This window comes from Trachinotus anak, unplaced genomic scaffold (genome assembly GCF_046630095.1).
Source record: "Trachinotus anak isolate AG129_WGS33_773 ecotype Australia unplaced genomic scaffold, CSIRO_AGI_Tana_v1 ptg000008l, whole genome shotgun sequence".
In the NCBI taxonomy this organism is placed as follows: domain Eukaryota; kingdom Metazoa; phylum Chordata; class Actinopteri; order Carangiformes; family Carangidae; genus Trachinotus; species Trachinotus anak.
In genome coordinates this window covers 29,228,143-29,252,452 of record NW_027273859.1, presented here as the reverse complement: position 1 = coordinate 29,252,452, position 24,310 = coordinate 29,228,143, and the positions used below count along the sequence as shown (strand labels likewise).

Genomic DNA, 24,310 nt, shown 5'->3' with positions numbered 1-24,310 from the left:
CTCAGTAAATAATGTGGTTATGTCATCATACAACAAATACACTGGGCAGAATTCAGATTTCAGACTTTATTTAAAGGCAGTTTAAGTTTACAGGAACATGGTCACAGCAGTTTTTCTTCCAGTCTCCTCTCACTCTGTTAACAACTTTTTGTTTTCAAATGTTTGTTTCTACTGTCATCAGGTATAAAAATAAGACTAGCTTTTTATAGCCAACATGCTGATGTTCAGCAGGTGCAGCTAGCATGTTAGCATGGTAACATTTGCTAATTTAGTGATTAGAAACACAATGTCCAGCTGAGGCTGATGGGAATGTCATTAGTTTTGCTGATATTTGGTCATAAATGTGCAAAGTGTTGCATGAATCCAATTTTGTTCATGTCACCAGATGAAAAGTCAGAGGATCAGCAGCCTCCATAGGATTCATCCTCTGGGGAACAAGAATGTCTGAGCACAATAATCCAACTAATATTTGTGGAGATACTGAACAAAGGTGGCAGACCCACAGAACGACACAGCATCCAGTGAGCCACGGTGCTAGCATGGCTAAAAAGCTAACGCTGTAGCCTGAATATTACGCTTCAGAATGAAAACACCGTTTAACATTTGTTACCTCCACACTGATGCTGGAAAGTCCTGTTTACAAAAGAAACACTCAAAGTCAGTGTTACATGAAGTTATCAATCAGGTGGCGAACTGGACGCTGCAGTGGTCGCTGTTACAAGATGGGATGAGCCAGGGCTAGCTGGTTAGCATGTCAACCTCAGTAGAGGAGAAGAACTGATAGAACAAGAGTTAACACTGGTGTTGCTTTACACCACTGGAGACCGTTATTGGTGCATAAAGGAATAAAGTTTTACGCTGAACTCACAACGTTTCTTCTACACTTATAAGTAAACAGCTGTTAATGCTAATGTCAGCTATGTAGCAATAGCAAAAATTCCGGCACCTTAAAAATGTTGCAAAATATTATATCAATTATGCTAAATTGATTTTGTAGGCTGATTTTAAGCAGAAATATCAGGTAACTTTTATCAGAACCTTTGCACAGTGTGATCATGGTAGTTTACATAAATGTGATAAGATATTCTGGGTAAGCCTGGATGTCATTGAACACAACAAACATGGTTGGGTTGGCAGTGTTATCAGCAACACTGTCATACAGATCTGCAGCATTCCCAGAGCCTTTGGCTGGTGGGGTGATCATGCCCCGTCTTCCCTGGGTGTAGTCTCCAACCAGGACTCTGGCGAGGTACATGCGCTTGTGCCCGCTGGCGTCAGGCTTGGCGTAGCCCTGCGCTGAGTAGACAGGGTCCACAGCAAAGTAAGAGCCATTACCATACATCACACCTGCAGCAAAAACAAATACATTACACAGATTAAACCAAGGACTGCAGGCCAAGGCCCCATGAGCTGAATACATCAGTGACATGGTCTCCAGATCTGGGTGATTCCTCCAGGTTGAATTTGATTGCTGCTGCAGCACTGAAGCTACTGTCCACTGTGAAACTTGAGCGCAGGGTTTAACAATCAGTTGCTTTTTTTTGTTGGCCAATGACAACTCCACATTTTGACCTGGTGATGGCAGCTGAGGAAATCAGTGGATCACCTGAATCAGTGTGCGATATATATCGTTTACAATAAAATCAAAATCGTTGTTTAACGGTGAGGCAGCTGCCGTTATCGAGCATTTCTCTCACTGTGCAGTTACCAATGTAAAATAGCAGGAAACGTATTGATTTGTATTGATGTTGTGGCTTCGTGAATTGTACTAGTGCACATGCGTATTCAGGCTCCAGAGCAGAGGCGGAAGTTAACAAGCTGCTGCTGAACTATGAATGAAGAAACACAGCCAGACCAACTCGCTGAAATGCCACCAGCTTCTTCCCACAAAGTCCGCTTCTTCAGACCTTGTAGCCAGACGCGGGTCATCCTCACTCGTGTGGAGATGGTTTGGCTTCAAGACGTCGCTCAAACCAGCCCAACCTGCAGACTTTGTGGGAAAGCTGAAAGACGACGCCACAACAAACTCATTTCACCATCTCCGGACTAACCACCAGACTCAGTACGAAGACTATGAAAGGCTATGGGAGTCCGGTAAATCCACAGTGGCGGTGACAGCAAAAGAAAAACAACCCCAGCAGCAAACTTTGGTGGAGTCGTTTGGCAAAAAAGTGCCTTAAGACAAGAAAAGCAAAAGATGGCAAGACATAAAATCAGCAACACCTGCTCTTCTTCAAATAGTTGATGTTTTGTTGTGCGCTGTTCCTTAAGTTCCATTAGTAAGCAACAGTAAATATTGTACTCACCAGAGCAAACAGGTACAAAATAAGACTAAACACTTTTTGTAATTATTAAAATATCATAAAGTTATCGTTATCAGATAAATGGCAAAAAATATCGTGATATCAATTTTTGTCAATATCAAACACCCCTAGTTGGTCCTCCTCATGGTGAATGACAACTTTGACCTGCTGGTGGCACAAGATGCTAGATGTTAGAGACTCACTCAAGCCAGTAGGATTAATCCCCTGGGGACCATGAATGTCTGCACAGAATTTCCTGTAATCCAGTTCAGTCCAGTTGTCAAGCTTTTCAATCTGGACCAACAAGCTGACATCACCATCCATAGATTGGGATGGTTAAGGGTTAATTTTGGTGCACGCTTGGTGCACGTATGAAGGAACTGATGCCAATCAGATAATCTAAGCACAATATCAGTTCTCTGCCTAAGTGGAGGCTATGCCTCATTAAACCTCATCAAAACTTACCAGAGGTATCAGATCAGGAAAGACTCCAGTCAATCAGTTTCATGACAGTGATTTCTAACAGGTGTGAGGAGTCGTACATTTTCAAATCCAGCACATAGCGGCTGTAATTACTGACACATCTGAGTCATCAACGACAACCGATGAACTAGTTTGTCCCAACACTAATTTTAAAATATTCCCCTCATGAATATGCGAGGCTGTGGTTACCGTGGGCTCCTGCGTAGCTGCGGTTGAAGCCCTGGTTGTTGATGAGATCGATGGAGTTGCCACCGGTGCCGTGAAAGAGCAACTTTTCGTTGTTGGTGTGTTTGTTCTTCACCTCCAGTTGTTTCTTCATGAGCTGGTAACTCTGCCACAGGGTCGTATTTTGGACCCGTTCAATCTGCAAACAGTTACAACACAACACATTATTCATTCTGTCAATAATTCTCACTCTGCTGGCTGAATTTTTAATATGTCTCTTTCCTTAATATGACCAATATAGTTTTTATAGAATCACTTTTTTATAGACTGTAAATAAAGATGGATGATTCCTCTCCATTTCTTCCCACTGTACAAAAATGAAACAAAAATATCTAAGATACGAGTGCTCCCATCTCACAATGGTGACGTCATCTGGAGCCAGAGTTTGAGGTGTAGTGATCAGGAAGTGGAGCCACGAACAGTCAATCGAGGTGTCAATCATGACGTTACACTAACAATTTATAGCATCAAATAACAAATTAAAACCAAACTTGTCAGAAGGACCCAAAGTGACAGAAACCATCTTTGGGAAAAAACAGTTTGACAGTTTGACTTTGAATCTTTAGTTTGCTCCACGTCCCATCCTCAGGCATGGAGGGGCTGGAGTTCATCACCTGTACTGCACCTGCACCAGAGCATCTTGGCCACCAGGGGGCGGTCAGATGCTCTGGCTTCAGTTTAGGACAGCAGTGATGTTGTCCATCTTTATACAAACTAAATGGTATCACTACATCTTGGGGGATGTATCATTTGGTCTATTAAAACAATTTAACAATTTCACTTGATGTAAATTGCTATGATATAACGATAAACAATATAAACATATATATCATAGTTATGTAATATAATATAAACATAATATAGTTAGAATTATCAGACAGAGATCCTACCGTGATAATGTTCAGAGTAAGACCGGTCTTTGTAAGCTCTTTCTCCACATCACTGTATTCCTTCGATCCTGTCGTCAGAGGAAACAGCTTCACAATGTCTCCTTTCATGTCGTCCCAGTGTCCTGGCAGAGCAGTGTCATCTGCAAACATCACAGCAGCAGCTTTGGTTTAAGATACAGTTATACAGATATTTTCATAGACATTGTTCATCTCACTGTTCAGACTACAGAGGAGATGTCACTTTGTATTTGAAATTAGAATTGTTGCAGAAACAAAGACAGAACATTTGATCTGTAATGAACGGGCCAAATTCTAAACAACATATAGTTGCAACAGGCTGTGACTTGTACTTGATGTAACAACATCACATCTCTAGGGTACTTCAGGATGAGGACTGTGTGTGTTTGTTCTTATTTTTCTTTTGTGTAGACAAAGGGACAGAAATAAGAATTTTATTATAAATTTACATTTACTCATTTGGTTCACGCTTTTATTCAAAGTGACAACTGAGGTTCATCACTGAAGCTGCAGGTCAGTAGAGACCTTGGTGTAAAGCCTCAGTTCTACATCTATTCAGTAAGTGAAGGAGATCAGGTGAAGAAGTGAACTGAAAGTGCAGAGTCAGAGCTGGTTAGACAGGTTAGGGTGTAAGAGGAGGAGGAGAGGAGGAGCTCTCTGAAGAGAGAGAGGGACGCCCCTGCTCTGAGAGACTTCAGGAGCTGGTCCCACCATCAGGGAACCACAGACCAGAAGAGTCTGGACTGAGACTGTCTGTGTGCAGGAAGGTGATGACAGACCACGTTCATCAGAGGAACACAGTGGAGGAGGAGGAGCATCAGGCTGGATGACTGACTACTTCAGCTTCCAGAAACACAGTCGTCCAAAACAGCTATTTGAAACTCTATTTTTAAATGTGTTGTAAAACTGAAACTGTACAGCAGGTCAAAGTTTTACCAGAAAGCCTTTTACTTCTGCAAAATGCAAATTACACCAGACATTTAGAGACTAAACTGATCACACTGTCATCTGTTTGCCTCTGTAGAAGTCCTGAGTCCAACAGAAACATTTAGTCATTTGTTCAAATCGTTACCAAGTTGGGGGATAATGGCCTCCGCTCTGTGGGTTGGTCTGGGATTCTGCTTGTACTGTACATAAGACCATGTTTTCACTGAACAGGTTAAATGAAGATTCACACGGTCACTCACCTTTCAGGTCTTTTCTGAGCAGCTCCACCTCTTTACGCCTGTTTGCTGAAACTGCTTTTCTAATCAGTACGTCGGCGGAGTACGTTTCATTCTTGATCTTGATCTTCACACTTTCTTTTTTCTCCAGAGCCTCCTCGAGGTTGAGGTTGGTGTGGATGTCGAAGGGCACCATTATCCCACTGGGGTCCTGAAACTGCCATTCCACCAGTGCACTCAGCATCAAGGCCTTGGTCTTCTGGTTCTCCGTCCTCTCCACCTTCCGGATGATGTTACTGATGGTCAGAGAAAAGAAAGAAATATATACCTTCACATGTAGTACTCCAGACTGAGGCTTTATTGTGTATTTTTCTCATTTTTCATGTCATGAATTTTTGTGGTCCCTGTTTTCTGACCTGAGCACTGACTCAGCGGTGTAGACGTCCCTGGTCAGGCCCTCCAGGTGGATGCTGGGCTCCTGGCCCTCCAGCCCTCTCTCCAGACGGATGCTAACCGTCAGTTCTCTCTGCAGGTCCCTCAGCTTCTCCATGTCGGTCTGCGACAGGTAGCTGATGTACTGGTCAGTGATGGTTCTCTGTGCCTGCTCCTCCAGAATCAGCTGCTCTATCTTTGCTTTAGCCAGACTCACAGCCTGCGGAGGCAGAGAAATGGTAATGATGCATTTTAATAATCTCTTACATCTGGTTTCTAAATCAACACATTGCATCTGTTTTGTTGAAGCCACAGTTTGGAGCTGTTTGTTGTTGTGTGGATGTGATTTCCAACCTGAAAACGTGACGGACGTGAATCATGCAGGTACATGAAAAATGTTTTTCAGCTCAACATGCCCACACCTGTCATGTGATACGTGTTATGTCTGAGATGTAGGTCTACTTCGACTTCGTTGTCAACTGATCAATCAAACGATCACTTATTGACTCTCATTCATCACTGCTTGTTTCCCAGTGTAGTGTTCGCATGCTAGCCAGCTGACAGCCACATGCAACACTTGTCTGTATGGACGGTTGGTTTCAAGTCTTCCTCAGGTAAAAGGTTATGATATGTTTTGTATAAGTTCCTTGTGCTGCTGTCCCATGTGAAGGGACTGTTTATTGAACAATTTCCAGTCACATGAAACATATCTCAGCTCAGTGACAAAACCTGGTTGTTGGTTGTTGTGTGTAAATGTGCCGCCTGGAGACATCCTCTCAAAACAAAGAGCTAAAACATGAAGTGAATGAGTGGGTCTCAACCTTTTTGTTGTCAGCACACAGCTGAAACTCTGTGGGCTCAAACTCCTCCTGCTCCAGAAACAAGTCTTCAGTGCGGGGCCCCTCCTCCGCCGACCCCGTAAAAAACGAGGTGACACTGTCTGAAACGGCAGCAGCATGAAGGACATATGTGTAATGGCAGCGATGATTCTCTACATGTGATTTTGCTGCAGCCTCTATATCGTTCAATGAGTCCAACAATCATTCAATGCACCAAATACTCTCTACAGCACCACATGTAGATGAATACATCACTGAGAACAGTCCCTGTTGGGCATCGAAAGTCATCAATTACTGGCTATTGCAAATTAGTACAATATTAATATTGAAAACATTAATATTAAATAATAACCCTAAAATGAATTGGAGTTATCCTCAGGGGCACCAGCCTGAACGGCAAAAAATAGCCTATATGATACAGTCTCAAATTAATTACTGTTGACTTGGAACTGATTAATAATGAACTTGATAATCACAACCAAAATCACCACATCAAGACAATATAAGGTTGAAGGATGGAAGTTCTGATAGAAGTCAGATGATGACTCTTGTATTTGGTCTGTAGAATAAAAGAACACGTGGTCTCCCCCACCCTGAATGATCTGAGTCCCAACATCCCCAACAAATGCACTGTTTCCTCCTTCCTGTTAAAAACTACAGTGAGCAGCTGTGATAATACCTGGGTCCGGAGTGGGTGGAGTTTACCGACAAACAACGTTAAAATACCTTTTAACTTGGTGAGGAAGCCCTTCTCCTCCACCTCCTCTCCCTCTCTCCTCTTCATGCTCTTGTGGAACTCCGTCATCATGACCGCCTGGAAGATCAGGATCTTCACGCTGCGAACGAACTTTGGATGCTTCTTCCTCACAAACTCCACCACGGCTTTGACCATCGCGTCTGCCACCGCCGATGGGGGGGCCCCCCCCTGACCTAACAGGCACACAAGGACCGGTGATGATGATGATGATGATGATGATGATGATGATGATGATGATGATGACAATGATGTGAGGACCAGATTCCTTTATAGTAAGTTGAATATTTTTAGTTTTAGAAACAAGACATATGAAGATGTCACATTTAAATTGTGGTGACATTTCTCATTATTCTCTGACATTAGATTAATCAAAGAATCGAGGAAAATGATTGACAGATTAATCAATAAAGAAAATAATCATTAGTTGCAGCCCTAGTGATGTTATCAGTTTCATTAAGAAGAATATTTATGAAGTGGTAACAGTACAGTTTATGAACTCATTAGCACCATCAAGTGGACTGGTGCAGTCGGACAGTGGTGAATTGTGGGATACACTAAGATCTGTTTTTCAGTTCATCCTCTGAGCAGAATGAATATGACTCAAACCATTAGGAATCATCCTCTGAGGATCCTGAACTTCCTCAGTGCATCTGTCCTCTGGTCTGCGGCGTGTTGGGGCCACTCGAGATACAGAACTCTGTAGTTTGATCATTTAAAAAAATGTAAGAGCCATATTTGGTCCGTGTGTTTGAACTTCCTCCCTTGAATCTGGTGTTAATGGCTGATGACTAATGTTTGATGGTTGATGTGACACAAACTGTTCTCTGCAGGTTTGTGACAGGATCTGATTTATTTTGCTTTTCTGACAAACAGAATCTGCTTTTATCTAATGTACCTGCATCAAACACAGCTTCTGTCTGTTCTAACAGAGCGAGAGGAGTGAAAAATACCCATCATCTTCAAATCCAAACAACACGGGAGCAGTGAAATGATAGAAATGCCAAAATGAACCAATAAACAGAGGAAACAAGTGAAAGGAGAAAGGAAGCCAGAGATGTTGAGTCTCATTTCAATCCCTTCATCAGAAGGTCTTTCTTTAAAATACGGTGATGTACATGTAGTTTTTGTCTGGACAGACCTGTTCCCAGGGCCGGGAAGGCGACAGACATGAACTTGTTTTCCTCGCAGACCTTCAGCACCGAGTAAACCATCTCCTTGATCTTTGCAGGATCGTTCTGGCCGATGATGTGGATGATGTGTCTGCTGGGCAGGTTTCCGGCTGACGTCATGATCATTGGACCAGGCTGGTAACCTGGAGAGCTCACTTCAGAGAGGAACCAAACATCACTCACAACACATTCAGGTCAGACCCCATTACATTTTACAGTAAAGATACAGTCATGAGTGAAAATACTGAAGGAAGACAATGTGAAGATTAATAAACTTAATATTTAATGTCAATCAGAGTACTTGAGCCTGTTTTTGCCACTGACAGGTTCAGAGTGTTATCATAAGTGTCTGACAACAGAGATCAACCTGTTTGTTAAAGAGTATGATCCTTTTTGTTTAACTTGAAACAGTAATTTTACCTCGTGGAACATGGAAGCTGCTGGACTTGATCAGATTGATTGTGTTATTGTGTGGTACTTTTACTTAGTAAAAGATCTGAATGCCTCTCCCATCACCGAAAGTCTCACAGTTACACAAACAAACACATAATGCATTGGGACAGCTGTATTCCAGCAGCCCCATGTTGTGAGGAAAAATTACTGTTTTTGTCAATGGAGTCTGGCAGCAATATGACTAGCTGTGAAAATCAGTTTGGGAAAATCAAAGTTCAAAACAACTCCCCACCCCTCTTAGTAACTAAGACTAACTCTTAGTAACTTTGAGCAAGGCACCGAACCCTCAGCTGCTGTAGTACAGCTCATCAGTGGAAGAGCAGCTGTACTGGGAAGCTCCCAGTTGTGACTGGACTGAACTGTGTGAATGTGAAGCTGAAGCAGGTTCACCTCCAGCTACAGTACGTACCGATCCGTGAGCACTCCAGCTCGACTGTGCGCCCAGCGCTGTCTAAGATCGCCTTCGACACTCCTGAGATACAAAGAGAGAGCAGCAGGTTCAGGAAGCGCTGATGTTTTATCGATCAAAAGGATTTAAGAAAATACAAGTCAGTCAGCACAGTCGTTTAAAAACCGTTTGTTTTATGTGAAGAGAAACATTTGTAATTTAACATAACGTTCACTCCAAGAGAAACAGAAGAAAACGGGAGAGGCCACAGGAGAACAGTCACCTGATTTCAGGGTAAAGTCTGGATTGGAGGAGTTGATGATGACATCACTGGCCTCCCTGGTGATGTCTCCTGAGGACACCTCGAGGGTGAGCTGACCCATCTCCATCCGATATACACCGAGGGAGGGGGACGATACCCGACCGAAGGAGGCTGACACACACACGCACATGCACACACGCACACACACATGCACACACACACACACACCTTATTTTAAGGTTTAAAATACTCATCGTGAACTCCAAAGCTGAGCGTCAGGAGCTTTAAGGACAGAGAGTGAAGACAGTTGTGTTGTATTTGTTGCTGTTAACACTCAGATAATATCTCAACTAAATCTGATCTTATCAAATCAAAAAAGAAAATCTGCTTCGTGCTCTGAACACATCGTAAAAACTTGGGCTCAGCATTGTGTCTGTAAAAACACTGATTAGCACAGATTGTCCCGGCGGCTCGGTAAACACGATTAGACTGAGCTGCGTTCTCAATAGTTCTGTTACTCATGAATAAAGCTGTAAAAGAAGGTGCTGGAAGCTTCTTACCTGAGGACTGCTGTGATTGGCTGGGTGATTTCTGAACCGGTGACTCGTTAAAGTTCTGTGCTTCGTGTTGGACGTTTCTCTGACCAGTCTGACCTTTGAACTCACTGGTGAAACACTGACAAACAATATGGCGGCATATTATATTAATACCAAGCATTAACCTCCGTGTTAAAACATCCAACTTTACAGCAGAAAGAAACATGTTTACAGCCTGGTACAAACACTGTTCTGGTCTCTAGAGCTGATTTCCTCCTTCATGACACCTGTTTAATAAGAGCTAAAATGATGTATAGCTGGGGGCGTGGCCTCTTTGAGTGACAGGTGGATGAGTGTATGCCTGCCACAAACCAGCACGCACTGATGCTCAGCAGTTTAGAAGTTGATACGGTTCTTTCTCACTCCAAGATACAAACTTTAAGTCCTCAGACCCAACCAGTGCTGACTCAAGTGACATCATCTGAGAACGCTGGTAACCTGTCACTCCATCATGTGACTGAACTTGACAGTAAAAGCAGCAGCAGTACTTGTGTGTACAGTATCTGGATGCTCTGACTCTCTTAAACATGAACCCCACACTTACGTCCACAGTTTTGCTGTCACTGGGGTGGACGACGACGGCCACCTGTCTCAGATAGCGAGGAGTTCTTCTGCGACTGTACGAGTGGATCTCCCTGAGCAGGACTCTGGACACCACTTCTCTGGGGAAGCTCAGGTTTCCTGTACCGATGGCCGGGAAGGACAGTGATGTCATCTTAAGCTTCTCAGCCTCCTCCAGGCAATATCTGATGATGGTGATCAACACCTGAGACCAGCAGAGGACACAGAGAACGAGTGAGCCTGGACCACAGAGACTGAGGGGCCCACAAGCTGCTGTACAGAGCAACGAATTCAGTAAGTATGAGCTTATATATGGAGACGAAAGGAGCCAATTAGGTCCAATAAATAATCCTCTAAATTCCCTTGGTCTACACATCACATGGAGATTAAAGAGTACATTTACTGAAGCACTGCACTTAGTACTTGACTTAAAAACTGAGGCAGAGGAGTCAACTACAAATCCCAAGGTGCACTTCACTAACAAACATCCAATCACAGAGCCTGAAATTTTGTGGCGTTTCTCAGAAACAAAGTGTAAATAATTCAAACTGATGGTCAGAAGATAAACCTGTGCTCTGGTTATTATTGAGAAGACTCCATCAGAGGTGGAAATTTAAAGGTCCTATATTTTAACTTCTCCTGTGTTTTATCTGAAGTGTTGATCTCCATCAGAAGATATATCTGTGGTTTTAAGAACCAAAAACCATCTCAGTGTAGTTTTACATCTCCTCTCTCAGGCTTCTCTCTGGAGCTCTAGTAACAACTTTATTTGATCTGAGTGATCCAGTAAAAACATATCAGATTTCAGGTAAACACTCAGAAAAAACCAAATCCTGCAAGGTTGGATGATGGGTCCAGGTGGGCAGGGCTGAGGGCGAAGACTGCTTTGTTGTGACATCACAAAGTTCCAGAAGTCCTGACGGCTGGTTTTAAGGCTCAGTGTCTGAATACAGGCTGTGTGCATTTCTCTGTGGACTGAGGCTTTGATACTTTCACAGTATTAATATAGAACCTAGACCTACTTTATAATCACAAACACATGGACATCTACCTTTAGACTGGATGAAGCTTTATAATAAACTTTGAAGTGATAACGATAACTTAAGAAAACACATCTATATCTATAATATTCATCTCTGCTGTCTAAAACCGACGTCTTATAGTTGCTCCTGGACTCGCCCCTGTGGTCGAGCTGTGATGTTTGGCTCACAAAGGTCTCAGGCTTGTGAGTAAAGCCCATTACTCTTGTTACAAGGCTGAGCTGTTTATGTTTCAGAGGAGTGTTCCTTTGAATTAATCTTAGTTACTCTGTGCTTGAGTATCACCCTCTCACCTTCTCTGCCTGTCCGCCTCCATTGTCCCAAAAAGGGCAAGCAGCGTGAAAGATCTTCTGGCACTCAAGTTTGAAGCCGTCGGTGATGACGACGTCGCCGTGCTGCAGCGTGGCCACTCCGGCCTCTGACCGGACAGCTAACTGCAGACTGGGCCCGGCCGCCCCCAGGATCGCAATAGAAACAGCTCCCTGATTCAGATTCATGTTCTCTGAGATGGTGTTGACGATGACATCAGTCTGTGGACCAGAATCACAGCATTTACACAAGGTCAGGACAACAGCCGAAAGGGTCAGTTACTTATTTTAACAACAGAAAATTCATTTGGGATGACTGATTATTATTTGAATTCGATTCTCAGGTAAAACTATTTGCTGATTACAAGGAGTTTGTAATTTTATTGACCAAAGAGGGTCAGAGTCATTAAAGGTCTGTATGTCCAAAGATGCTTTTCACTGACTGTGTGTATTAAGGCCGGCTTGGTACTTGAAGTAGCCAGAGAGAAACTGCCACACAAAGGACACTGTATGTAAATAATATTTAAATCATGTAAATGAGACAGTGAGAAGGAGTAAACTACACTAATAATAATGTAAAGCAGACTTAACATGGCAGCTTACAGATTGCGACCCATTCTTTTTCGAGTGCGTTGTAGACAAACACTCAACACAATGCGATGCTTAACAGAAATAAAAAGGAGGCTCAGATGGTCGTCAGACAGCTTCACCTGCAGCTCAGAAACGACTTAGAAGTCCTCTGAAAATTTTTGTTGCACTGTTTGTCACCTTTTATAATCATCATCAAAATGATAAAATACAACAGTTTATTACATACTTAGTGCCAAAATATTGCCCCAGTATTAGTATCCACATCCACACAGTACTGAAGTTCATCATAATCTATGTTATTCAAATGACGCTTTAAAGGTCACTGCAGGGTCAGTACTCACTCTCTGGTCCTGAATGTTTCCCCTGCAGAGAATAATCCTCAAACCCTCAGCTGTGGTTTGCTCCATCCTCCCCGGTCTGCAGCCAATCAGAGAACAGGACTGATGTCATCACAGCGAACACAGTCAACATTACTTGTTAGTCAGACAGTAAAAGTTAGGGCCAGTGGTAGCAGCCTCTGGGCCACATCTGGCCCTCCAGTAAAAATATTTGTCAGCTGCAGATTTCCTTTTCATAGTTCACATCTTTCACATCTAAACATGACGTCTGCCATCAAATATAATCTACATCAATAAATTTCATTCTAGAATGAATTTAAACAAACAAAATAAGACATTTTTAAAACATACAGGCATTTTACCATGCTAGTAAAACCATGGCCCTGCATTAAATTAACAACGACCCCTTAATTAATGCCTAGTTCAGTCTGTTTATAACCACGATACGATTATTTTTTATGCTTTTGAATGACCTTGCAAGACTTATGAGCGTCTTTGCGATGCAGCTCTCTCTTGATCTTATTCTTACAGTTTGGTGTTTTTGCTCCTGAAACTATGATGGAGTGGGTATTAGTGATATCTCTTAAATGCTTTACTGCAGAGCTATTACAAAATTAAGAACAGAAGATTTAAGAACCAGAAAAGAAGGATTAAAGAAAAGAAGACAAAGAACTTTACCCTCCATGTGCTCCAGCCCTGCTGTGTCCCCTTGGGCTCAGACCTCCCCTGTTACCCAGATGGCCTCCATGAAATTCAGCTCCTCTTCCTCTTCCTCCTCTTTCATCAAACTGGCGGCCCCTGGGAGACTGCCGCTGACCTCGACCACGACCCCGCTGGTGTCCGCTGGGAAGAGAACAAAAAAACCAGTCAGTCTGATGTACATTTTGTTTTTTGAACAAGTCTAAGAAAAGAAAGGTTAAAATGACAAACTGTGGATTTATCAGCATTATCAAGTTAATTGCAAGCTTTTTAAAGCTCACAGTTAAGACATTAGATCTTTCTTTTTTTTAATCCAGAAAAAAAACATATACAAAGCATAAAAACATCACATAAATTACATATGATTTATAGACAGAGCCAGACTTGCTGTTTCCCTATTTTCAGTTTTTATGCCAAGCTAAGCTAGCTACAGACATAAGAGTAGTATCAGTCTTCTCAAAGTGTATTTCACAAAATGTTTAAGTATTCATTCAAATCTTTGCAGTTTGTTCTAACTGACAGTAAAAGTCCAGTATAGTAAAAAAAATAATTCTTCAGTTTACCCTGAAGCCCGAGTGCCTTTCCCGCCTGCCTGCTGTGGCACTGTCATGGTAGGTCCCAGGTCAATGAACTCCTGGTTGACAGCTTTGGCCAGGATTCCAATGGTTTTATCGTTGTTATCCACCAGGTGAATCTCAGTCAATGATCCTGGACCTCGTGGACTGTCACAGTATTCCCGCACGGCCTGAGCTATGGTGTCAGCGCAGAGGTCAACAGGAAAACCAAACACACCTGAGCTGATCGCTGGCAGGGCGATGGTGGAGCAGTTCACCGTCTCTGCTTGCTTCAGACTTTCTTTAACAGCAAGCTTCAGACGTGACACTGACGTTCTTTTGTCAGAGCCAGAGTAACGTGGACCAACTGCATGAACAACATACTTGCAAGGAAGATTACCTGCATCTGTTACAATGGCATCACCTGGGCGTAGATTTCCATTTTTGGAGATATAGTCATCGCTGACCTTCTGCAGCTGTGGTCCTGCAGCTTTGAGCAGTGCCAAAGCCAGGCCACCAATGTGCTTTAGTTCTTCATTAGCTGCATTAACCACTGCGTCAACGCTGAAGCTACAGATGTCAGCCTTACTAACTGAAACCAGGACTCCACTGGTGGTCTTCACTTTGCAGTAACAAAGGCCACTTTCTTCATCGTAATTGTCTTCCTCTTCCTCCTCTTCCTCTTGATTCTCTGGACGAAGCATCACCACACAGTCGAACTCTGTCATTATTGTTGACAGGAACATGCTTCCAGAAGACTGGAAATACTTCTTAGCTCCAGGCTTGTCAACAATGAAGCTATCAGTGAAGAGAGCACTAGTCAGTTCTTGAAAGCAGGACTTGGCTTTCTGAACATGAATGCGAGCCCCGGCGATGATGAATCTTGGCCACTCTGATTCAAAATGGACTGTCACGTCATTAGCTTTGGCAATACTGGACCAATCCTGTGATTTTTTCTTGTGAATGAATTGAACAACAGCACAGGACTCAACACGAACTGTTTCTTTAACTCGTGAGTAGTTCATAATGAATTCCTTCAGACTGCGGCTGACCTCTTTGACTGGAGTCGTAAAGCCAGCCACTGTTATTTTGTCTCTTCTCTGTGGATGGGTCTGAATGTTGACTGTTTTCTGCTTTGAGGAGTTGTAGCTGTCCAGAAGTTGTTGGTTCAGGTGCACCCAGTTGTGAAGTTTCAGAATTTCCTGGTCTTCTACATCCAGAGTGTCCACAAACAAAACCATCTTCATCCTACTCTCTGCTTCAGTGAGGATGCTGTCAGAACTCCCCAACAGTAAAACCCCTTTGTTGTCAATGCTGTAGATGGCACTGATCCCTTGGGATGTGAACAGGTACTGTGACATGTCCATGGGATCCACTGTCTTAAGAAACTCTAGAAGACCAGGAGGGAGATTCAGCTGTTTTTTATTCATATGCATATTCCTCTCCAAAATCCACGCTTTAGTCTGGTAAACCTCTGCAGGGAGTCCTGATATGGTTAATTTCTGGGCACCTTCATCATAGGAGATCTTCATTTCAGGGGAAATGTCGAGTGCTGCTTTCTGTAGCCCATCCTGCTTCAGGATGTAGAACATCGCAGAGGACAAAGTCATTACTTCAGAGACACCATTTGTCTGCCGTTCGATCTGACTCATGGCCTTCAGAACAAGGTTCTCCACAGGAGCCCTGATTCGCTTTATATCATCAGCTCGGCCAGCCACCGTCAAAGCCCCCCTGGATGCATCCAGCACCAGGACAGCGTCTTCCCTGACAACCGAACGGACCTCTTTCTCTGCAACTTTCCATGCAGGTGCATTCGCTGGACATTCAAAGGCAGAGTACTGAGACATTAGTTTACGGAAGGCCTCTAGAGCAGTACTCGCCCAGCTATCTACATCTTTAGCTGTCAGACCTTTCTGCCTCAAAAAGATCGGGAGAGCGCTGAGTTTCACCTCAGGATTATTTAAGTCCACACTGCAGAAGTATGGACGCATCTGATCGTTGATGTCTTTCAACTGCTTCTTCATCAGGAGGAATTTCCAGACAGCTTGGTGAACACGCTCGGTGAAGGGCTCAGGGATCTTCCATGCTGGTCGTTCTTTGCCGTACAAGGCGGTGCCCAGGGATTCATGGTATGTGTACACCTTGACAGGGATGGAGCCTAACATGTAGTCTTCTTTTATGCAAATGTTTTCCACAACTGTAGCAACACAGGGAATAAAGAAAGAAAGCACAGGTAAGTGGTTTATCTTGTAGCCACAAATAAATAATATTCATTTTCTTTGATATTTCTATGAAGATTCAGTTGCCCAGGTGACAGGATACACTATATGCTGAAAGGCGTGTGGACACCCTTGATCAAACTTTGTTCTTTGGTCTTTCTTTTGGTCCATTTTTTCCTGGGCTGGTTACTTGCAGTGAGGGGAAATCTTAGTGTTACAGTACACACTGGCATTTTGGCAAAGTGCATGTCCACCCTTGTTTCAACAGTTTGTGTTTGTCCCTTTCCTGCTTCAACATGACAATCCCCCCTGTGCACAAAGCCGGCTCCGTAAAGAAATGGCTTGACTGGTCTCCACAGACCCCTGACCATTAACCCCATCTAACACCTTTGGGATGAACTGGAACACAGAGTGAGCCAGACCTCATCACAGAACATCAATGCTGGACCTCAATGATGCTCTTGTAGCTGGATGGGAGCTAATCTGTGCAGCAGGTTCAACATCTGGTGGAAAGACTGAGACCAGGAGTGGAGGTTGTACACATCAGTGCCCATGGTGATGCAATCAAATGCTTAACTATGACATATGGGTACATTATTAGGGTATCCAGATACTTTCTGTTTGGTCTCTGGACCTAGTATCTCTACACATTTTGAATCCACTTTAACAAGTAAATTTGAGAGAAAAACCTTTAGGGTCACTGAAAGAGACGATGGCAGCCTGTTCATTCGGGATCATGACTATTTTGTCCGGCTGAGTCCAGTTCTTCTCAAAATACAGATCCAACATGTCTGGAAAGGGCAGAGAGAGAGAGAATCAGAGAGTTTTAAACACAAGGACAGAAAACTTGTGAAAATGAAAGCATTTAAATTACTTCCAAACCCAGAGCTACACCGAGGGAACAATGTGACAGTAACACAGCATGAAGAATAAACAAGGAAACCTTCAGACTGAACTGAAACACCAACAAACATACAACAACAACTCACAAAACACATGAAGAAAAGACCTAACCAAAGCCCATATAGCTGTATATTATATACCCTGCAGGTTTATTGTCACTGTGGCCCCTGTTAAAGCCACAGAGCCTCCTCTTTTTGAACAGTCTGTGTACCTTTGACCACAGTTGGAGGAAGACTCTCCACCCGGACGCTCTTTGCTGCCTCCAGGGGTCGAGCAGTCAGTCCCTGTTTCTGCATCTTCGCACTTGTCTGACTCACAGTGAGGAACCTCTCTGCATCTGCGAAATACTCCAGATTACTCCTTCAAGACTCAAACAGACTCATCAGGATGAAACCAGGCAGAACTTAATTTACATTTACAGAATTTGTTGAAATATTTTTATCTCCTTTAATAAGAGGGACACAGAAATGGTACCCTGACTAAAGAAGAACACATGCAATCAAACTGTAACTGAGAATAATTTTACTTCACATGTTCTGTGCTTTAAAAGTCTCTGGACTCTGGACTTTAATGGTTCAGTTCACTCCTGTTTGTACGATGTCTATGTTCATGTTCATATCATGGATATATATATAAGAACATATACAGAAATATTTGCTTTATAATAGATGATATATATACATATACATGTATGTGTATGTGTGTGTGTGTGTCATCATTCAGCATCAGTTCCCTTTTTGTGGGAACAGCGGTTGGTTTATGTTTCATCTGCCTGTCATTAGTCATTACTGCTTAGGTACCTTGCTTTTTACTTCAGGTTGTTTTTCCAAAGCTGCCAACAAAAAAATGTCAGTTTCTACTCGGTCCTGGTGACAGTACTGTGTGTTTGTTACCTTCAGGCTTGCTGAAGGAGACCACGGCTCGGTTAGATTCCCAGATGATCTCCAGACTGAAGTCGCTCTCGTCCAACCCCGAGATGTTCTCCACCAGCATCACCAGCAGATCCCTGCACATGTCGTTTGACACGTTCTCCAGCACCACAGCAGAGCTCTGAACAGTCTCTGAGTCTGAGACGAGACAAGTAAAAACCTGCTTGAATTTTTTACTTTTAAATTAAAATTGAAAATTTGATAAAAATCATGTCTGTAATGGGATAATTTAAATGCATAAAAGGTCTGGTAACAAGACAATAAAAATATTTAATTAAATTATATACTTTTTTTACAGAAAACTCTATCCTCTGATGAAGGACAAGAGATGTGGCTGAAAGCTCTTGAAAAAGTAAGTGGAACTTGTAATAAGTTTCTTATCATATTCATGGGTCAACATCAGGAAACATAAAATAAACCAGTTATAAAGTGTGATTATAAAAACTTCCAGTAGTTCTACTTCAAACATTCAAACACACAGTTTGTTTTTACCGAGCGTGTTCGCTGCAGCAGCTCCACCTCCAGGTTCAACCTCTGACCTCTGAGGCTTCGAGTCTGTGGATGAATCTGAGGATCAGGACAATCAGGTTTGTCCAGTTTAGATCATTTTTACTGAACACGAACACAACTAAACAAGATGTGATTGTCTGAGGAGAACTGAACCGTCTCCATGACGATAAAACACTTCATTCAAACAAAGACAGACCAAAGATTTATATTTCACTATGTAGAATATAAACTTTGAAGTTTCTACTTAATAAAAATTTGCTTTTTTTTTGCAAGTTGCTTTTGATAAGTTTGTCAAACATGTTCAGTAAAACCTCGACTGTACATGAAGTCTGGTGACGCTCAGTTCAACAAACACTCAATACAACACCAAATATGGATTAATCCGCTGCTGAAAATAGTCCCAAACAAATGCCCTCTTTCATTTGAGCAGCTGTTTTAGTAAAGTACTGTGACTCTTTTTAGAAATGAAAGATTTATATCATCAGAGGAAACCAATGGGTTTGGAGAAAGTTAGAAAGACTAACTTCCTGTTTGAGTCTTGACAATAAGACAAATACAGAAGATCACCAGACTGATCGTTTACATCAGTGTGACCTTAAAGAAAACAGTGGCCATGAAACCCTGAACACAGAAGCACAAAGTGTTTGGATGAAAGTTTCACCTGAGACATTGTCGCTGTTCTTCGGGCTCTGAGGAGAGGAGAAAAATAATGATTCAGTCACAGAATAAAAACAAGATGGAGGAAAAAACACGCTTTACATGCAGACTGTAAACACTGCAAAAACTCAGCTTTCAAAAACAAGAAAAAAAAACAAAAAAATTATCTGCAAACAAAACAGGAACATTTCACTTCCCAAGATTTAAAAAAAAAAGTCAAAACAAGCTTGAAACTGTAACTTCCTTAATAGACTAAAACAAACCAAAAACACAGGTATGGCCCTTTAAATTGAACTTATCTACAACATTTGTTCAAACAATTTGATAAAATAAAATATGTGATATAAATATAAATGTGTTGATATAGTGAGTATCAGATTTTCCAGGTTGTGTATCTGTGTTCAGGAAAAACAAGACTGACTGATATCTGATGACTAATAATATATATATACAGGACATTTTACTGCTGCTCAGTGTGTAAAAGTTTAACTGCTCTCTATAAAACTGACCTCAGTGCAGTTCAGTGATGTATCACTTTTTAAGGAGTTGACTGATTTTCATTTTCTGACCTTTAGTTGAGTTAAACTCCCCTTTACTTCCAGAAGTTTTTAAACCCGTCTGTCAGACTTTTACTAAAAGTGTCAGAAGTGTTTTTATTTCACTCAATGATTCATCCATAAAGAAAAATAAGTCTCTCAGTGTAAATGTCATTTAGCTTCAATGAAGACATGAAACATGTGATTCATTAGATTTCATGTTTTCATTTCACTGAACAAAGGAGAAAATTTAGTTTTCCAGATGAACATGTTGACAGGAATAAGACCTGCTGCTTCAACATGTGACCTCCAGGCAGTTTTTATTGTGTTGTAATCCTGAATAAAACATTCCTGTCGTCAGTGGACAGAGGAGCCGCACCCTGTCAGACAACAACCACAGAAGAACACAGAGCCCAGGTGAGACCTCCGGCTGCGTCACACACTCAGGAATTTATTCACATGTTGATCACAGAAGTGGAAACATGTGATGTTACAGCAGGAGGCTCCACCCCCACCCAGTGGTGGAGGAAACACTGTCAGATCATTGACCCTGAGTCACCGTACTGTTGTCGCTGCTCCAGGTGGAGCTGCTTTAACTACGTCATATACACAGAGATAGATTAGTCCACTGGTTCCCAACACAGGGGCCGGGCCCCTGCACAGGGTCACCAGATAAATGTGAGGAAAGAAAAATCAAAGTTCTCATTCACTGATCTGGATTCAGTTTCTGGACTTTTCCCAATAAAATTATATTTTTGTGAAATCTATATAACATAATAACATTTCCTCTCAGGTCTCAGACAAATGGAACGTGACACAACTAGATTCTGATTTTTAGTATAAAGTCACAACCAGTGCGGTTGGTAGGTAAAATCTGAATCTGACAAAAACTAGTGATGTTAAAGTAACACATTTACAGTAAGAATAACACAACAGAGACACTGCAGCCACTGTTCATTTTTGAATAAAGAGCTAAACAGTCTAGTGAGTTTTACCCCTCTGCTCTCCCAGTACAGACCACCCTCCCTTTTCCTGACCCCACCCCACCTGATAATCTTTCCACAGTCACTTCCTGCAGGGTGTTTCCACTCTCCAGGAGACTCCTCTGTTTCTACGTTAAACACCATCAGAGGTGGAAATTTAAAGGTCCCACATTTTATCTTCTCCAGTGTTTTATCTGAAGTGTTGGTCTCCATCAGAAGATATATCTGTGGTTCTAAGAACCAAAAACCATCTCAGTGTAGTTTTACATCTCCTCTCAGGGCTTGGCTAACAGCAGCAACTGCTTTGTTGTGACATCACAAAGTTCCAGAAGTCCTGACGGCTGGTTTTAAGGCTCAGTTTCTGAATACAGGCTGTGTGCATTTCTCTGTGGACTGAGGCTTTGATACTTTCACAGTATTAATATAGAACCTAGACCTGCTTTATAATCACAAACACATGGACATCCACCTTTAGACTGGGTGGAGCTTTAATGGATGTTAATAGTTTCATTGTGTTAAACTGAAATAAAGACGAAATAAAACAGCAGCAGAATGAGAAGAGGACGTTGTTGTTTACAGTATTTCACTGAAGTGTTAATCTGATGTGAACAAACAACATGTTGATGGTTCAAATGAAAACTCGACTTACTGTTGCAGAAAGCAGCCGTAACCTGAGAGTTTGATTCTCCAGGGTGATTTCATGCTTCTCCCTCGCGAGGACTCGCTCTCTCACTGCAACCAGACCCAACAACAGAGTCCTGATTCATTCACAGCAGGTAACTCATATTCCACACGTCAGAGAGTCAAACAGTCCAATCAGAAGCTCAGGAAACAAGAGTGGAAGAACAAACTGTAAAATATCAGTGTCTGTTGTTCCAACATCATCTGTCCGTAGCTTGGACTTGGTGTGTAGAGAGAGTTTATTCACTGCAGACTGTAACTACATCGCTCTGCGGTTATTACACATTTCTCTGCACACTGTACTGTGTATAACTGTGTGCGTGAAAAATAATATCTGAATTTTAATTATTTGTTACATCATCTTCTACATAAATGAAAACTAGATTTTGTTGGATCTAATTTTTGGAAACGTTTAACTTGAGATTTACGTCTAAATCCACCTGTTTCACAAAGTCGTTCATTCTTTGACGTGACATTAACTCCAGGTAAATTAAATTATGCAGTACATTATTTTTTTTAATGGAGAGAGCGGTCAACAGCTGCTGCTGACTGTTACCATGGAAACATTTTTTAGGTTTAAAATAAGTCCAGGAAGTCAGATATTTTTTTTAAGTAAAAGTAACAGTATCGCAATTTAAATAAAAAAAAGATTCAGTTTCTACTAAAATTCAAAATCTTATTTCATAATAAAAGCCCTGGGTCGTCATTGTTACATTATTCCATGTTATTATTATGGATATATTCACATTTAAGCAGCATATTAATATTACTGTCGGCTGCAGTCGAGGTAACTTCACTCATTTTAAAGATTTATTGGGAGATTTAGTATTTTTTAAACTCAGTACTACAAATATCAGGTCAATGTAGTGCAAGTTGAAAGTATCTTAAGATGTAAATATTCAGGTAAAGTACCTCAACATTATTCACCGAGTACAGTATTAAAGTAAATGTTACTTCCCACCACTGACTTCAGACTAATTTAAATGAGAGAGCTGAACCTCTGGTTTAATGCTCATCATTATATGTCGACACATCAACTATGGGGGGGGGGGCAGAGGTGAAGTGCATGCTGGGAAGGCAGCTGTCACGCTCAGATAATCGATAGTGAACCAACTTTAATGACCTATTTGGCCTGAATGATGTAGCAGCGTAAGAGTTTAAACTAATAGCCGATAATCGATAACTTCCCAGATCAATAACCTGAACACGTGACCTCTCGACCCTGGTGACGTTTGATCAGAGAGCTGGAAAGTGAAGATTAAAGATGAGTTTCTGAGTTTAACCGGATAAAAACACGCAGATGAGTCTTTAAGTCCTTCAGTCACAACAGAGCAGAGCTGTGTCGCAGTCAGACCGGGGACAGACCGGGGACAGACCGGGGACAGACCGGGGGACAGACCCGGGGACAGACCCGGGACAGACCGGGGACAGACCGGGGCCCGCAGCGGGGACTCACCCTCCTCTGATCGGAAGAACACGGCGGCTCTCGGGGCTCCGTCCTCCACCTCCACCACGCAGTCCCCCCCGCTGGACTTCTTCCTGCTCTGGAAGTAAAGCTGGAGCTTGTTCCGCAGGGTTCTGGTCTGGGCCGGACTCCAGGCCCCCTCCACGGTCAGCGGCGGCGGACAGTCCATCCTGCCTGCGGCGGAGCTCGGTCAGACTGCGGCGCAGCGGCGCAGCGGCGCAGCGGCGCAGCGGCGCAGCTTCTGCTTTCACTTTCGTTTCTTCAGTAACTGGCGGAAAAACGAGACCGAGTCCGCTGAGCGTCACCTCATCTGGGAAACACGATCCTCACACTGATGAGACACCACGTTATTATCACACAATCACAACAGAGCAATGGTGCAATACAACCACTTCACTGAAGAGCTGTGTTCACCTGTATTTACCTGAACACACACGTTTGATTCTGCGGTGCTTCCGGGACTCTGACGTCATGCAGTCGGTCCACCAGGAACCACCTCAACAAACACAGGGTCAGGGTCAGGGTCAGGGTCAGGGTCAGGGTCAGGGTCAGCTCTGACACTGACCCAGACCAGTAGCTTCAACATTTGAGGAAAGTTTAATGTGTTTAATGTCTCAGGCCAAACAGCCACCACCAATATAATCAATACAAAATAAATCGTGATATGATGGAAGCCCCACAGCAGCTACTGAATGGACCTTCAGAAGAAATAGTTTTGTCAGCTGCTGTTTACATGAGTCAGAAAATGAACTTCAACATAAAATAAATTAAGCAAATAATCACATTTACAGGTAACTGATGAAAAAACTATATAAATTATATATGATAATTTTATTCTAAATGAAATTATATTATAATTTCATAGTTTATAAAGGATCATTAAATGTTTTTGTTAATAGTTTTACTTCATTTCTTCTTACAAAGGAAAAAAAAACTTCTATTATTACTTCTATTCTATTTAATGTGACTTTCACAGGACATAAATAGTTAATAACCCTGTTGGAGAGCGACAGCGCCACCCTGTGGGCAAAGTGTCAACACATGAGCTGTTTTTCTCAAACTGATGATTTTATAAAAGTGAAAACATTTAATCTTATTCCAAGCTCCTTTTTTATCAGTCAACAATAAAACGATTTATTTCCTGTCAATAAACTAATGGATCAATCGACTGACAGTTTCACCTGCTCTCTTATTAAAACCAATAATAATTAAAAACTAGAATCACCTCCTCCTGTTGTTGTTGCCTCCACCAAACAGACAAGTGTCAGGAAACATGGTCACAATCTCCCCTTCCTGATACAGTGTTGAATAACGGCCAGAGGAACATTATGATGTCACAGTGAAGTTGACCTTTGACC

The 24,310-nt window shown here is 42.2% G+C and overlaps 1 protein-coding gene and 1 long non-coding RNA gene across 3 annotated transcripts; one reads left to right on the top strand and one right to left on the bottom strand.

Annotated features, from left to right (window-relative positions):
- Positions 1–51: 51 nt before the first annotated feature.
- On the bottom strand, positions 52–23,121 carry LOC139624714 (protein mono-ADP-ribosyltransferase PARP14-like). Of its 2 annotated transcripts, none has more exons than XM_071484045.1 (23): positions 22,944–23,121; positions 21,456–21,538; positions 19,292–19,319; positions 18,613–18,687; positions 18,085–18,258; positions 17,403–17,528; positions 16,978–17,079; positions 14,079–16,266; positions 13,495–13,659; positions 12,820–12,895; positions 11,873–12,109; positions 10,523–10,744; positions 9,943–10,057; positions 9,404–9,553; positions 9,142–9,204; positions 8,249–8,434; positions 7,080–7,283; positions 6,336–6,454; positions 5,499–5,734; positions 5,107–5,378; positions 3,902–4,041; positions 2,976–3,150; positions 52–1,347 (listed from the first exon to the last, which is right to left on the bottom strand). In XM_071484045.1, exons 1-23 carry the CDS (start codon positions 23,119–23,121, stop codon positions 1,064–1,066), a joined length of 5,598 nt encoding a protein of 1,865 aa, XP_071340146.1. In that variant the 3' UTR covers positions 52–1,063. The 2 variants fall into 2 exon arrangements, with proteins under 2 accessions (XP_071340146.1, XP_071340147.1); XM_071484046.1 differs by having other exon boundaries at positions 18,613–18,675.
- On the top strand, positions 18,146–22,950 carry LOC139624727 (uncharacterized). Its single transcript, XR_011691732.1, has 3 exons — positions 18,146–18,272; positions 18,419–18,707; positions 20,185–22,950. It is a non-coding gene; the product is annotated as an uncharacterized lncRNA (long non-coding RNA).
- Positions 23,122–24,310: the final 1,189 nt, after the last annotated feature.

Coding starts and splice junctions, on each gene's coding strand:
- LOC139624714 (XM_071484045.1), bottom strand. CDS start 23,121: ATGGACTGTCCGCCGCCGCTGACCGTGGAGGGGGCCTGGAGTCCGGCC. Junction 21,539..22,943: donor GTTCTTCCGATCAGAGGAGG/GTGAGTCCCCGC, acceptor GTCTGGTTGCAG/TGAGAGAGCGAGTCCTCGCG. Junction 1,348..2,975: donor CAGCTACGCAGGAGCCCACG/GTAACCACAGCC, acceptor TTTTTGCTGCAG/GTGTGATGTATGGTAATGGC.